The sequence below is a fragment of the Poecilia latipinna genome, unplaced genomic scaffold, assembly GCF_001443285.1.
Source record: "Poecilia latipinna isolate Pla-1442-1.1 unplaced genomic scaffold, P_latipinna-1.0 Scaffold943, whole genome shotgun sequence".
In the NCBI taxonomy this organism is placed as follows: domain Eukaryota; kingdom Metazoa; phylum Chordata; class Actinopteri; order Cyprinodontiformes; family Poeciliidae; genus Poecilia; species Poecilia latipinna.
This window is the reverse complement of record NW_015113559.1, coordinates 156,436-171,105: the sequence shown is the minus strand read 5'-3', so window position 1 is coordinate 171,105 and position 14,670 is coordinate 156,436. Positions and strand designations below refer to the sequence as shown.

The following is a 14,670-nucleotide window of genomic DNA, read 5'->3' as shown; positions in this document are numbered from 1 at the left end:
TCCAACTCAGATTTTTTTTTTTTAAAGTGTCTTTGATGCTGGAGGAAACAAAGTCCCAGAAAGTAAATCCTCATTTAAATCAAGAGCCACAAAGATCACAAATAGGATCAACAGGATTTCACATTCATTTACCGATGGAAATCAACAGGATGTGTTTGGAAGGTAATCTGAATTATGCCACTGTTGCTAATTTAAACACTGGAAAGAGGAATATCCAGTTGTGGATGGAGAGACGGTGCCGTCTCCCTCCGTAGATCCTCTCCTCTTATTGATCCGCAAACACTTCCTGCCGGAAGGACGGATCGACGGCCGCTCCTCCTCAGGTCCCTCCCTGCTGCCGCTGCTGCATCATCTCATCCACACTCTGTTCAGATCATCTTAACATCTATTCCTCTTAATTTTCGCTCCGCTGAAACAAGATGTCTCGGCTTCATCTTTTTGCGCTTAATGTGCCGCTCTGCTGGAACAGCATGACCTCCTGAGAGTCGTTCAGACTCCGACTGCAGACGGGGTGGCGAGAAATGAAGCCGATTTCCTGTAAAAGCTTCTAAAGTGGTTGAGAGAGAAACTGGCCTCTTGGGGCTTTTTGATGACCAGCGTGTTAGCGGGATTTTAATAAGCAGAATCTGCTCCTTCTTTACCGTCTCCAGACCAGAATCTACACGTCAACACGCCCCCGTCCGGGCTAGCTAGTTTCTGTCAAGTAAAGCTCTGTGGCTAATCTTTTGGGTTCTTACCTGTTGGGCAATATCGGGGTTTTATCACGATATTTTTGCGGTACATTTGTGATATCGATAAAAGCGATAAGGAGTATTTATTGCTTCTGTATGGCTGTGCTACATAGCACAGCATTAATAGACAAACACAAACACTTTTCTTGGAAAACATCCATCTTCAGGACACCAGACACAGAAATAAGTGTGCTTTATAACGCTAAGCTGCACACAGTAACCCAATTTATTCATATTTTCAAATTTATTGATACTCTCAAAGAAAAGGTGGAAAAAAATAGTAAAACTAACAACCTAAAATATATTGACAGTTTTGGGGGCAGAGGGATGAACACAATTAACTGAAATTTGTTGTGACAATATTAAATTAAAATTCTTATTGTAGAAGCTCATCATGATAAATTATAAACAATATGATAAATGCCCAGTTTGTTACCTTACAGGCACTCATTTCACAATATTTTATTGGGATTTTTATGCAGTAGCAAAAAGACCATTTTCCAAGTCATATGGGACAGATTCTCAACAATATTAGATCTGGACTTTGACTAGGCTACTCTAACCGTATCATTGTAGCCCTGACTGTACTGGTTCTTGTTAAAAGTAATTTTCCACCATAACCTTAAACTTTTTTCAGCCTCTAATAAGTTTTCTCTCAGGACGGTCCTGATGAGCTTCATCAGTTCTCCCATCAACTTCGAGCAGCTTTCCTGTCCCTGTTGGAGAAAGTTCAGATAAACACCAAGCAGTTCATCTGAACGTGCTTGTTTTGTTTTTGTTTTTTAAATGTGTCGACTTCCAGAAGCTCTGGGTATTAAGTTAAAAATGCATGCCACACTTTCCAGATTATTATCATTGTTATTATTTTAAATTCATAAATTGTTTTCCTTCCATTTCTTAGTCGTGCTGCTGTGTTTTTGCCGGTCACATTAAATGCCATAAATCCTGTCGTAATTCATGGTTGTGACCTGATAAAGGTTAGAAAACCTTTGCGATTCAATCTGAGCCAACAAAACATCCCATAATAATAATAATAATCTGTAAGTGTACTGGGGCCGCAAATTCACCTGCGTTTAACGAGGCGCCAAATTAGAACAGACCGGGATCCTCAGACGACCTGCTGCAGGAACACCGTGATATGTATGTGTGTGTGTGTGTGTGTGTGTGTGTGTGTGTGTGTGTGTGTGTGTGTGTGTCCTCCGACAGAGCTTTCAGGAGGCGATGTGTGTAATGATGTCATCCCATCCAAGCCGGGGGGGTTCGGCCCAAACATAGCACCGGAAATAACAGCGTCAATGACACGGTAAACAACATGAGCGAACAACAGGAAAGAATCGACGTCAGGACGTGCTCATGTGCTGCTAAGATTAAAAATGTGCTGCAGGTCTGACAACACAGAGACAGGAACGTCTAGTGAACTGAGTTAATTGGTTTCTTTTTTAAATTATTTTATAAATGTGATTCATTTTAAATAACAGTAAGATTTCCACCTGAAATGCATTTCACCACCGCAGCACCACAAAGCTGGACCTGCACAATATTACCTGTCACTTAAATCAGGTAACTTCAGAAGTTTCATCAGCTGCGGGGTTTTTTTCACGTGGGCAAAATGGCTCACCACCCAGGGCGGCATGGTCCGGGGGATGGCACAAACAACACAGAGAAAGAGTCCATTCCATCTTTTAGTATTCTCATTAATATACTTTTAGTTTCTGTTGTCCTGATGGGTTAAGTAAGTAAAATTCAGCATGTTTGCAAATCTGTAATTAATTTAATCATCTAAAGGATGCAAGTAAAGGTTGCAGGATGATAGCTCCGGACTAGAATAGAATAAAAATAACTTTGTTGTGCCAACAACTGGAATCATGCAGATAAATGTACGTCACTATAATAATAATAAAAAAAGAGAAGGTACAGAAAGGTCACATGTAGAACGTTAAAATAAATCTTGCTATATTCACACAGCAGGTGTTGATGGTCAATTTTGATGTTTTTCTGAAATTACGTTTTTTTAATTATTATTGTATGCAATTTTTATAAACAGATTGTGCTTCCGCCCTCTGCTGAAATGGGCGGCTCCCGTTCAGAAACAACCAATCATAGTCAGGGGGAGGGTCGTAGCGCTGTCAATCAGATTCACCCCAAAATAAGAGGTGCTCAGAGAAAGAATGGAAAAAGCCCAGGGGAACCATGAAGATAGGAAGAGACAACATAAACAAGTCAAGATCCTCATAAAGACTGAATGCTGAAATAAAATCAAAACGTTTCAGTTTTACAGATTTCACACTTTGGCAACATCCTTTTCCTCAAAACATATCTGTATGCTGTGCTTCATATATCAAGTTCAGATTCCTTATATAGAGAATAAAATCACTATATTTTTTCAAAGCAGTTTGGTGTGTGAGGGTTGATTTTGAATTAATCTAAATTTAGATTTTTTTTTTTTGTGGCAATAAAGAAACGATGATAAAATCCATGACGCTCTCCCAGCAGTCAGTCTCTCTCTGACTGTGGGGTGAGCGGCGGGTCAAGGGGAGAGTTTTGGACTGGGCTCCGTATATCCGGCGTCCGGACAGGCTTCGGTTCTGATCACGTGTCCAACTGAATCAGAGAGCAAGGGGAGCATTTGGCATGGAGTCACCTGACAGAGGAGGCCTGTTGCCATCGCAACGCCGTGGCGACGGGGTGAGGGGGCGACGCAGAGGAGGAGGGGGCAAAAAAAACCAACTTTAATGCAAACAGAAAACGAGCGCGAGGATTTCAGAGGACGAGTGTTATGAGGAGCTGAAATATGAAGGGATTTCATTCTGAAATAAAACAAAATAGAAACACACACACACACACACACACACAGTGTTTGTATCCCCAGCAGTTTCTGGTTTGAGCTACTTAACGACACAAAAGGAGAGAAATGGTGCTGAATGGTGCGTCGCTTCAATGAAAGTCCTGAATGAGATTTTCACAGCCGCAGAGGAATGAATGAAGACGGAGCCTCTGAATGGAAGAGCGAGCAGAGAGCTTACCTGGAGGAAGAAAAAATAAAAATAAAAACACAAGCAGAGAGGAACTGTTACATAATTCATCTCCCCCCGGAGGCTCTGCTGAAGTTCTGCATTCATTCAGGACGCAGTATGGAGGAATTCAGGCCCTCACAGCAGCACGGACCACACACACACACACACACAGGGCCGGGCTCACCAGGATGTGGGCCCCTGGGCTGCAGCCAGGTTTGGTGACACGGATCAGCCACAACATTATGACCACTCACCTTAAATCTTTAATTTACTTGAGTAAATTGAAGATATAAGTGGATGGTGAGGGATGGTGAGGTTCCCTGTGGGTTGGGAATCACAGGAACTCCTCGATCCCTCCTCCATGTTGCCTGAATCCTCTCTGAGCAGTTCTGAGGTAGGAGGATAGCGTTTCACTTACATGGTCTCTGCAGGTTTCACCAACTCAAATTTAAGACCTTTTTAAGACCACTATGAATGAAATTTAAGACCCGCATTGTGACAGAAATGCACCAAAGAAAATCGCAAAGAACTTGTATATGTTGGCGAAGACGAGTGTGTTCAGCCAACTGCAAATAAATCTAGCTAACTCTACCCTTGCTTTAGCTAGCATGAGTATATTAGCAGCTAGTTAATGGTAGCCACGACCGCCTTGAGTCACAGAACGCAGTGGAGATGTCTGCCCACGTAACGGTAAGATCCTGCAAGAAAAAAAATAAACTACATGGAATAAATGAGATTAAATAGTCCTGCCACAACAAAATGTAAAACCAGGGATTGATGCGTTTAAGATTAACTTATTGCTTTCCCCCCCCCGCCAATTAATTTAAGACATTTTCATGTCTTAATTTTGGATACATGAATTCAAGGATGTGTGGAGACCATGTTTTATGGGTGTCAACTCAAGGGTGGGTGAATGCAAATTTATACTTTCACATTTTTATTCGTGAACACTCTTGTTAAACTACGCATTTAATTTCTCACTTTAATTTTATGCACTACTTTTGTGTGAGTATATCCCTGTTACACCCCAATAAAATAAACAGTTTGTAGTCATTATGCAGAAAACTTTAAGACGCGTACAGGGACCATCCTTCAGATTTCCCTGCAAAAACTCCTAACATGGCCACTTCACAGAAACGGAACTAAAAGCCATGACAGATGAATAAGTCACGTTGACAATAAAACACAGCTTTACTGCCCTCTGCTGAACTCCTGCTGGAAATGAAAACAAACAAGAATATCTCGATCTATTATATATTTTTTCTTTTTGTCACCACCAAAGCAGATTACTTCCTCACGGGGGGAAACGCGACATGAAGTTAGCTCTCCCGTCAGATCAGGCTGAATAAAGAGAGCCGTCGTCTGCAGTAAAAATAACATCAGGGCCATTAGGCTTCACTCAAGACCTTTTGTTATTCCTGATGGAGGCTGGAGCAGCTGAGATAAGGGAAACGGAGTAAGTGCTGGAGCCGAGGAGGATGATGGGGGTTGTATTAGGTGTGTGGGGTTAAAGGTGAACGGCAATGCGGAGGGCAGGATGAGGCCGTAATTGTGCTGAGATAGCTCGCCGTCTGCTCTGATTGATAAGCAAAACGAGGACGAGACGCAGCGAAAAGTGGAGGAGGAGGAAGAGGAGGAGAGCCAGGCTCTAATGGCCGCACGCTGAGGCGCTCCTGAAGAGGAGGCGTCTCATGAATAATGCAGACGGGAGGGAGGGGAGCCTTAAGTGGGCCTGCCGACGTTCAAATCTCCAATCAGCACATTGTGAGGTGTTTTTTTTTTTTTTTTTTACTTTCAGTGCAGTTATTAGTTGGTTGCTTTGAGGTCATAAGGTCAACAAGAGAAGCTCAAATTATGCTAGAATATGAAAAAAAGCAACACTTCTCTCTGGGTACTCTTGCTTCCTCTCAGTTAAAACAACAAAAAGGAGGACAAAGTTTGTTTGTCCTCCTGTGTGTGTATCTGTTGCTTTGGTTGTGAGCATAATTTTAATTTTAATCCTCCATATATTACAAAAATAAATAGATTTTTGTTGCTCTTTAACTTCAGCTAAAGTCTGTCAACTTAAACCTGCTTTTCCACTTCAATGCCTCCATACAAGATTGTATTCTTTATGTGAAACATAAACGCTTATGTTGACATTTTTGACATTACAACTACACTTCAATGTACGTTATTCAATAAACCAAACAAAATACGAATGAAATTCTGCAAAAAATTGTGTTTCATGTGTTTACCATTTGTTCCTTTTACTTGTATATGCCTCTAAATAAAATCCAAATAAAAGCAATGTTATGAAAATAAAGCCTTTGGAAAAGCTTTAAGTGTAGAAACGGCAAAATCCATCAACTACAAGGATGGAAGATGAACAGATCGATGAGACCAATGGATAAAATATGGAAATTAGAATATTTTCCCAGTATTTCTTATATTATGCATCTCTTGGTGTATTTGAAATAGTCTTTCGAGTTGAAATACTATTTCAAATCGTTCACGTAGCAACGATTTCTTTTCGTTGCTACATGAACTATATTCATATTTATAAAAAATAGAATGAAATGTTTATTTCTTGTCCACCTGCAACGGTTTTTGTCTTCTCACCTTACTTTGCTACGCACACGTCGACAATATGCTGCATCGGTCACGTTATCGTGTTTAAATCACAAACCTGACATATAAATGCGATTAATAATTCAGATGTGGGAGAAAGAGAGCCGGTGCGCCATGATGCTTCGGCTCCAGGTTCAACTCCTGACCCGTGAAACCCAGCACTTTAAAAAGAGAGAAAAAAATCATTTACAGACGTAAATAAAAGCTGAAGGGAAATAAAGCGACTGCAGCTCGGGGAAAAAACGACAACAGTCCACAGCAAACTGCTGCATGGTCTTTATTTAGAATACAGCTGCAAGGATGGGAAGGGAGGAGTAAGCAGGAAAACATGCACAGTAATGTCCTTAAGGATGACAGACTCAGTAACTGAAATCATTGCAGTGACATCAGTCAGGAAGCCACAGTAACCAGAGGATCTCTGCACCAAAGAAAAATCAATAAAACTGCATCCAATTCACTTCTAAACGCCACAAAATCAAGAAAAAAACTGTATTCATACCACCACGTGATCAGATCTTATTTCTACTGCTAACCTGTCACCATAGAAACCATCAAAAAAAAAAAAAAAAGACAACCCTGGTCCCTTTAACTACATTAACCTTCATTAAACCAGAACACGATGTAAACACCATTTTCAGTATATAAGTGATCCAAAACCAGCAAGTCATAAATCTAGACCAGTAAAGCGTTTGCAGTTTATTAGAGAGAAGGAAACGGGAAATGAAAACTGTCCACAGCCTTAAAACGCCCTCTAGTGGACAGAACAGCTACTGCAACCAGAGAGGAGGAGAATCGAGGAGCGCTGCTCTAAAGCAGGACAGCCTAAAGGTTCTGGTCGTTCTCATGGAAGCGGTGGAGGTGGTCAGCATACCTGGGAGAAAAATGGAGAAAAACATTTTTTATTTTTAGTTTGCAGGATGTTTGAGCCTTCAAAGCCAAGAACGGAACAAACGCTGACTTTTTAGCACAGAAAGCCGTGCAGTCTCTGCCGATGCTCTCGCTCCAAGCGGTCTTGTACAACACCTGGGGGAAAAAAATTAAATAATTCAAGTTTTATATATATATATATATATATATATATATATATATATATAGTCCTTCACAGTGGTTTAACCGTTCCCTACCAGGAAGACCAAGAGGTGCAGGAACAGGGTGTAGAAGAAGGCGATGGTTCTGGCCATCTTGTTGGAGAGGATCACACGGCCCTGGGAACAGAGAGCAGGGAGTGGGTCTGAGTTGGATCAAACACAGAGACAGAAACAGAGAGAAAGAGAGAGAGAGAGATGGAGAGAGTTTCTCTTAGACGCACCAGACTGAGAGTTGCTTTGTCCCAAGGGCTGAGGCTCAGGTATCGACGCTGACGCTCCTGAACACAACACACATCAGCGTCACAGAAACAGACAAATATCCAGCTTGACCCACATCCAGGGTTATTTATATTATAAACTGAAACTCTTTCAAAGGTGAATTTTAACTTTATAATGATAAAATGCATTTTAAACACTAGGTGTATGCTGCCACTACTGATGATTGTTTCTCTTCCTTGTCGTTTTCAACTCGTCCTTCCCTTCAGCTCACACATCTGAGCTCTTCCGTTTATCTACCTTTAAACCACTAAAGGTTGGTTGGATTTCTGCAAATTAAAGATGCACTGGAACAAATGAAACACTGAATCAGAAACTTCAGGGAAAATATGAGCCTTCAATAAGGGGAAAAACAACTACTTGGACTCTACAGAGTGTTCAGGACTGCTTGTCCTGAGAACAGTGCGCTGCGTGTCTCATACTCTCTTGCTGAAGGAAGCAAATGGATCCAGTCTCTCCTCGTACTGGGAGGAGTAGCGCATCACAGTGTCGTCACTGCCTCCGGCCTGAAAACATGAACAGATTTTAGCTTCCCTTCATGCAATCTCCCGGGATCGACCTCCAAAAGAGCGAGGAAGACCCACTCTGCCCGGGTAGCTCTGCAGGAACTTGATTTTCTCGTAGAGCTTGATGTTGTCGGCCCTCAGGCTGTCCAGCTCGCCCTGCAGGGCCTGCATGGTCTGCTGCACGGAGCGGCTCTCCTGCAGGGGTCGAGAGGGGAATGCGTGAGGAAGAACCGGTGGAAACATAAACGGGGATGCGTTTACGGTCTTGTGTGAGCGACTCACGGCTTCCAGCTCCTGATTCCGGGAGCGGAAACGCTCCCTCTGGCTGGAGATGATGGACAGCAGAGAGTCCATCTGGCCCTGGGGAAGCTCGGTCTGGGGGGTCGCGCCTGAACCTGGAGGTGACGGGCCGCACACATCGACTCAACACCAAACTGTTATGGACTTTGGTTGTTTACATACAGGTGGAGTTGCAAACCAGGAATCTGCAGGTTTCGGCTAATCAAATTTAAAGAGTTTTGAAGATCGTTTAAATGCAACATTGAATGACATTTAAGACCTAAAGCAAAACTAAATATTTTGGGAAAACCTGCTGCCTTACAATCAAGTACAGCAAGAACTGAACCCAGCTTCATTCCCATGATAGAGGCAAAAATACCAGCTAGCTAGTAAGGGTTCATTAGCAGCGTGTTAGCGGTAGCCTCAATCGCCTCGGGTCACAGAACGTAATAAACATGTTTGCGTGTGACAGAAAAGTACTGGGAGTATTAAAAAAACTACATAAAATACTGCTGCCACAACAAGGTTTAAGGCCTGCGATTAAGGTATTTAAGACCAACTTACATTTTTTTTAAACGAATTCAAGGCCTCAATTTTAGATGTGTGAATTTAAGACTTTTTAAGGATGTGCGGACACCCGGTGTAAAGCCGATTTCTTTCATTTGTCTCATCAGAAGACAGAAAACACACACTTTGACCCTACACCAGATGTAGTCTGTGATACGATAAAAATCTTTCAAAATTACATAACATTTGTACAAATTCTGCAGAAACTAATATTTTATCTTAGGGGTCATTTTTTTTTAAATCTTAAATCGAGTAAAACCAAACAAAACTTGATCTTTTTGCTTCCCTGTTCTTACTACCAACCAGCAGTGGAGCTTCTTGTTATCCATTTTTATTAAACAATCCGTCTTTATTGTAAATATATTCTGCCACAGATTAATAACACATGTTTTTCTTTTAATCTGAATTTAAAAGGACAGAATAATCTAAACTGAGCAGAACAAAGTCAGCCGTGGCAAAGTTAGAATTTGGATGATTTTTATTTGTTTTCATTATTATTGTAAAGTTTGACTTAATAAAAGGTGAGATTCAGGTCAGGCAGCCTTCAGCAAGGTTTCCGTTGTAAAAAGCTGCTCAGGGATTTTGGCAGCGTGCTTTTGGATTGCCATCAAGCTGTCACAGAAACTTTGCTTCCCATCGATAACCCTGAGCCGAATCAAAGAACACTTGCCTTTCTGTTTTTAAAGGCTTGATTGTGTAAGCAGCACGCTGTCCTCTTTCTAATCCCTCAGCCTCTGCAGCTCAGATTAGGCAGAAAGAACTCCTGCTCTGCTCTTCAATCGTTTCCTTCAATCTACTGCATAGTTAGTAATATATCTATATATATGTTGTGTGGTATAGAGAGATTTCAGAAATAAAGCATCTTACAGCACATAATGCTTTCCATTCAACTCTACAAATCTAAAAGAAAGACGTTGTACTTGAGGGAAGGACGGGGTTTTTGTTTTATGAGGTAAGAAGTGTCTTTCTTTTAATGTCCACTTGTTTCCTGACTGAGTCCTTTGACAGAAACATGGCTGCCATCAACTGTGTTTTCTTTAGAGAATAACCCAGACTCAGTGCTTCTTTGTTTAGCTGAGCTTCTTTCTTGGACGAAGGAAATTAAAAATATATTGATACCATTGTTTACATAATCCTCTATTTTAAGTACTTCTGGCTCAGTTCTACTGCATCCCTTTCTTGAAGAAAGCTACCAACATTTATTAGTGCCATTAGCACCAACACTGACAATTCTTCACCAGTTCTGCTTTTAGCAGCATCTCCTTCCTAAGCGAAGCGACAGAGGAAGCTATTGCTATTAATGATTAAGCTTTGTTTTTTCTTCCATGTTTAGCTGCATCTCTTTCCAGAACAAAAAACCAATGGCGGAGTCATTGCTGCCATCCACTTAGTGTTCCCTTCGTTTTCCTTTTTCATCCAAAGCCCTCTTGGGTTCACTCTCCTATACGTCTTTCTAGAAAGAAGCTACTGACTGATCTGTTTCTGTCACAGGCGATAAATGGACTCTTTGTAATCCTAATAGAAAGTGCTCCCTGCTCAGTGCTACTGATGTGATTGGTTTTTCTATCAATGAGAAAGTACGCCCCACTTAGTGCTTCAAAGTTTAGCTGCACCTTTCTCTATTGTAGATTATGAGCAAGGTAGGAACATTGTGCATATCTGAATTGACTCTCCAATGTAAAGTACTCACCAGAAGGTGCTTCTGTTTAGAGGACTGCATCCTCCCTGGTTGGCTCCATTTAACTCTTGCTATCACCAACTTGTTCCTCAAAGCCTTTGCTACTGTTGACTTTGTGTATGCTTAGTTTTTCGTTCCGATAAAAGGTACACCTGGTCCAATACTTCTCTGTAACAGTTTATAACTAATTTGGACTGAACTACATCTGATCATATTGAAATCAACTTGAATCATATTTGTCTGCAGAAGAGAAGACATGTTTGTCGTGGACGCACCTGCGAATGCAGCGGAGGCCTCTTTGATGGGTTCCGGGATGCTGCCCATGCTGCTGACCTCCGACCCGTCGGCGTCGGGCCGCGACAGGGAGGACATGGTCTGGATGGTGCTCAGGTCGTGCTCCAGCTTCAGGATGAGCTCCTTCTGCTCGGCGCTGGTGCGCACGGCGGCAGAAAACTCCACCTGCAGCTCGGAGTAGCGGCCTGTGGAGCACACGAGATCAGTCACAGGTTACAGACTCGTCACTTCCTGTGCGGAATGCATCGTAATCTGAAGCGACTCACCTGAGGGAGACGGCCGGAGGAGTCCAAAAGACCTCTGAAACCCTAACGATTCATTTTAACCCTCAACTGACCTTTTTCTCTGAGAATACTTATAAGTTTGGGAACCGTTTAAAAAAAAACAACCCAAAAACAAAAACAAACAACAAAAGCACACTTTTAGTATTTGTATAAAAGAGATTTACTTCAATTATCACACCTAGGGTGCATGTGAATAATAATGATGATGAATCAAATGTCAATCATAACAAATACATTGTGAACGTTTCATACAGTGATATTGCTTTTCAATGTCGTAGAAGGGACTGTTTTACAGTGCTGAGAACAAACAACATGATACGTTTAGTAAATAGAAAGCTAAAAGAAACAATGATACATGAGGAAAACAAACAAACAGAGGGACACCCCGAAGGACAGAGAAATAAAAGCATCTCAGGAGTGACAGAAGTGCTGAAGAAACCACTTATTTAAAAAGAAAAAAAATAGAATAAAAACATTGTAACATCCCTTTACAGTCATGCAGCCTCTTGTACTACAACACACACTTTCCGCTCGCTCGCTCGCTCACACACACACACACACACACACTCACAAAATAAGCAGTGGGAGAAGTTATGAGGATTATTACTTCCACGTTGTTGATGGCGGTGTTGGAGAAAAACAAAAATCATCTAGAAACACTCTGAACCTGCTAAAGCCTCGACGAGCATCTTAAAGCTTTCCAAAAGAGGGAGGACGAGGGGGTGAGGGCGATATGCGGGGGTGGAGATCTCCCTCCGGGTCATTTGGTTGTCAGACTACACTGTGGTTCCTGCTATGAGCGAACGGACGCGACGACACTAGGTAGCAACACGGAAATCTGTCGACCGCCTCCCGACAGACGCGGAGAACTACGTTACTATTTGGCTGTTATTTTTTCCTTTTCTTTATCTTTTTTTTTTTTTTTTTGCTTCGTCTTTCACGTTTTGAAATGTTTTGTCGCCGCGGAGTTTCAAGTTCTTCACTGAAGCGTGAAGGAACCGAGAGTCGATGGTTTTTAACACGGAAGATGAACCAAGTGAGCGCGAGAGGGAAAACAAAACGCACGTGGACGCACGGTCCGGGAGGGGAAGGGCGGGGGCGGGAGTAAGAGGGGGCGGAGCTTAAAAGGATGAGTATTGTGCTGTGCTATGTGGTAATAAATGTATTACTGAGTGTGCTATAAGTACAGCACCGCTGATTCAGAAAGTGTTTCCTTACAAAAAACCCACTTCATAAGATATATTCTAAAAGTTTTACAAAAAACATCTGAGGTTTCTCTTTTTTTTTTCTTTCTATTTTTTATTTATTTTTTTTGTTATTGTTTTTCTCCTGAATATGGTGACCAGTGCTGCTGCTGCTGCTGTTCGGGCTTCCATCACAACTAACGAGGAACTACTACTTCAAAAACAGATCATACAGTAAAGCTTTCACAACTTCAGAAAACATGATATGATATACAGCATCTGTTACACCTTTACAATGTTATTCAACAGTGTATAGAATCATCTGATTTAAATTTGTAGAAAAATATCTGTGGATCATGGAAAAGTCCTGAATCGTCCCTTCTCTCCTCTCCTGTCTATCAAACGAGAAGCGCGCTGTGACAAAAGCGAATCAATCGGCACCTTATTTACACCCGTCTCTCTCTTCTCTCCATTTTTTTTTTATTTTTAAAATTCCTCCTAAGAACCCATTTGAATTGGCACGCGTCATTATCAATACATGTAGTGCCGTTATCAATGTCACAGCAAAACCTGACGTAAAAACAGACGAAAAAAAAGAAAAAAAATTACAAAAATGCCCCGTGAATAAATTCAGTGTTCTTACAGTGTACGCTGCTGTTTCTGCATGCTTCCTCCTTCATTCAATGCTCTGGCCTTTTGTTTTTCGCTGCTAGTTTATGTACAACACATGAAACGCATTGAGGGGAGGGGTGTGAAGTAAGTGGAGGGGGGTGTTGTTGGAGTTCGGGGGGGGGGGGAGGCCAAACATGAGGACCTGGACTGAAACACGACTGCGGCTCAGTCAGGAGAACACACCACAGTTTGCACTCTACGAGAAAACGCTTTCAGTACCAAAAATGAAGTCTGTGATAAAGAAACTTGGATCTGGAGTGAGACATCAGCTGGAACTGTCCGTGTGACATCACTAGTTTGGTGCCCTGCTTGGCAGATAAAGGCACGAATCTGATGATCTCAGTTTGGGATGAAACTGTGGCTGTAGAAAACAGGCGATGGTTTTAAGTGCTTCGTGTTTTGCAGAGGCTGTTGGGATAGTGTAATAAAAAAAAAAAAAAAAAAAAAAATCGTGCGGGACCCCGGGATCTCACACCGCGGCGTCCGCAGGAAGAGTCGCTGCAGGTGCGTCTCGGTAAATTTGAAACGAGTTTGGATTCATTTTAAAGGTCAAAGCGAACAGCCAATGAAAACCCAGCATTCAGTTTCTGTATTGTCAAAAGGACAATGATATGAAAGCAGCTGTCAACACAACCCGGGTTTCCATGGCGACTCAGTAGAACCACAGGCCGATGGGCTCCATGCCACGCCGCATTAACGCAGTAACTCAAGGCAAAGTAGTCTTGATCAAACATACTCTTAAGTATTTTCGTGCTAAATGTTCTTATTTCTGCAACCTGCAGGTCCAAAGAGATGCTCCTAATAAATATGGCTAAAAAGTTTAAAAGTAACTGGGTAATGTTTTACAATAAATGTAACAAAAGCAGGTTTTTTTTTTTTTTTAGAAAGGTTTTAAATACTTACCTGCAACAATAGAAATGAATGACACTAAAAGTACCACTGATATGTTTTTAGATCTGTTTTGTCATTCAGTTAGAATCTGTGATTTTTTTAAAACTATCCTATTATGTTTATCTTTACTTTAAATCATAACAATAATAAATAAAATGCCAGTTCTTCAAATATGATAAGAAATTCTCTCAAGTAGATATGTAAATTCAAGTGAGATTTACGTCTCTAAACGAGTTATTTGGCTCCTGATCTAACCAAATAGTCTAGTTTTCAGAGAAACTGAATTGTGGGTTTTCATAAGCTGCAATAATCAAAACACCCAGAAATAAACACCTTAAACATTGCACACTATGTGGAAAAAAAATAATAATTTGAGTTTGACTTTTTGGAATTGAATAAATAATCCTTCAAATCATATTTTAAATAACCAAGATGCATCTGTTTTAGAAAATCCAATTTCAGCAAACGCATCAGTGCAAAGACTCTGTTGGCTGACCAGGATGAACAAGTCTGGAAAAAGTGGTGTGTGTGTGTGTGTGGGGGGGGGGGGGGGGGGAAAAGGTTTTTGGTGAGGGGAGAAAACAGGGGGTGTCAGC

General features: G+C 41.4%; 1 protein-coding gene across 1 annotated transcript in view; it reads right to left on the bottom strand.

Moving 5' to 3' along the window:
* Window positions 1-6,616: 6,616 nt before the first annotated feature.
* Window positions 6,617-14,670, bottom strand: part of cux1b (cut-like homeobox 1b) — a 116,551-nt gene continuing 108,497 nt past the window's right edge. Inside the window, exons 15-22 of the mRNA XM_015049372.1 lie at window positions 11,025-11,228; window positions 8,508-8,620; window positions 8,304-8,420; window positions 8,142-8,225; window positions 7,665-7,721; window positions 7,480-7,560; window positions 7,314-7,378; window positions 6,617-7,226 (exon numbers count right to left, since the gene is read on the bottom strand). Of these exons, the coding sequence (XP_014904858.1) occupies window positions 7,178-7,226; window positions 7,314-7,378; window positions 7,480-7,560; window positions 7,665-7,721; window positions 8,142-8,225; window positions 8,304-8,420; window positions 8,508-8,620; window positions 11,025-11,228 (770 nt within the window). The 3' untranslated portion in view covers window positions 6,617-7,177. The remainder of the gene's footprint in view (window positions 7,227-7,313; window positions 7,379-7,479; window positions 7,561-7,664; window positions 7,722-8,141; window positions 8,226-8,303; window positions 8,421-8,507; window positions 8,621-11,024; window positions 11,229-14,670) is intronic.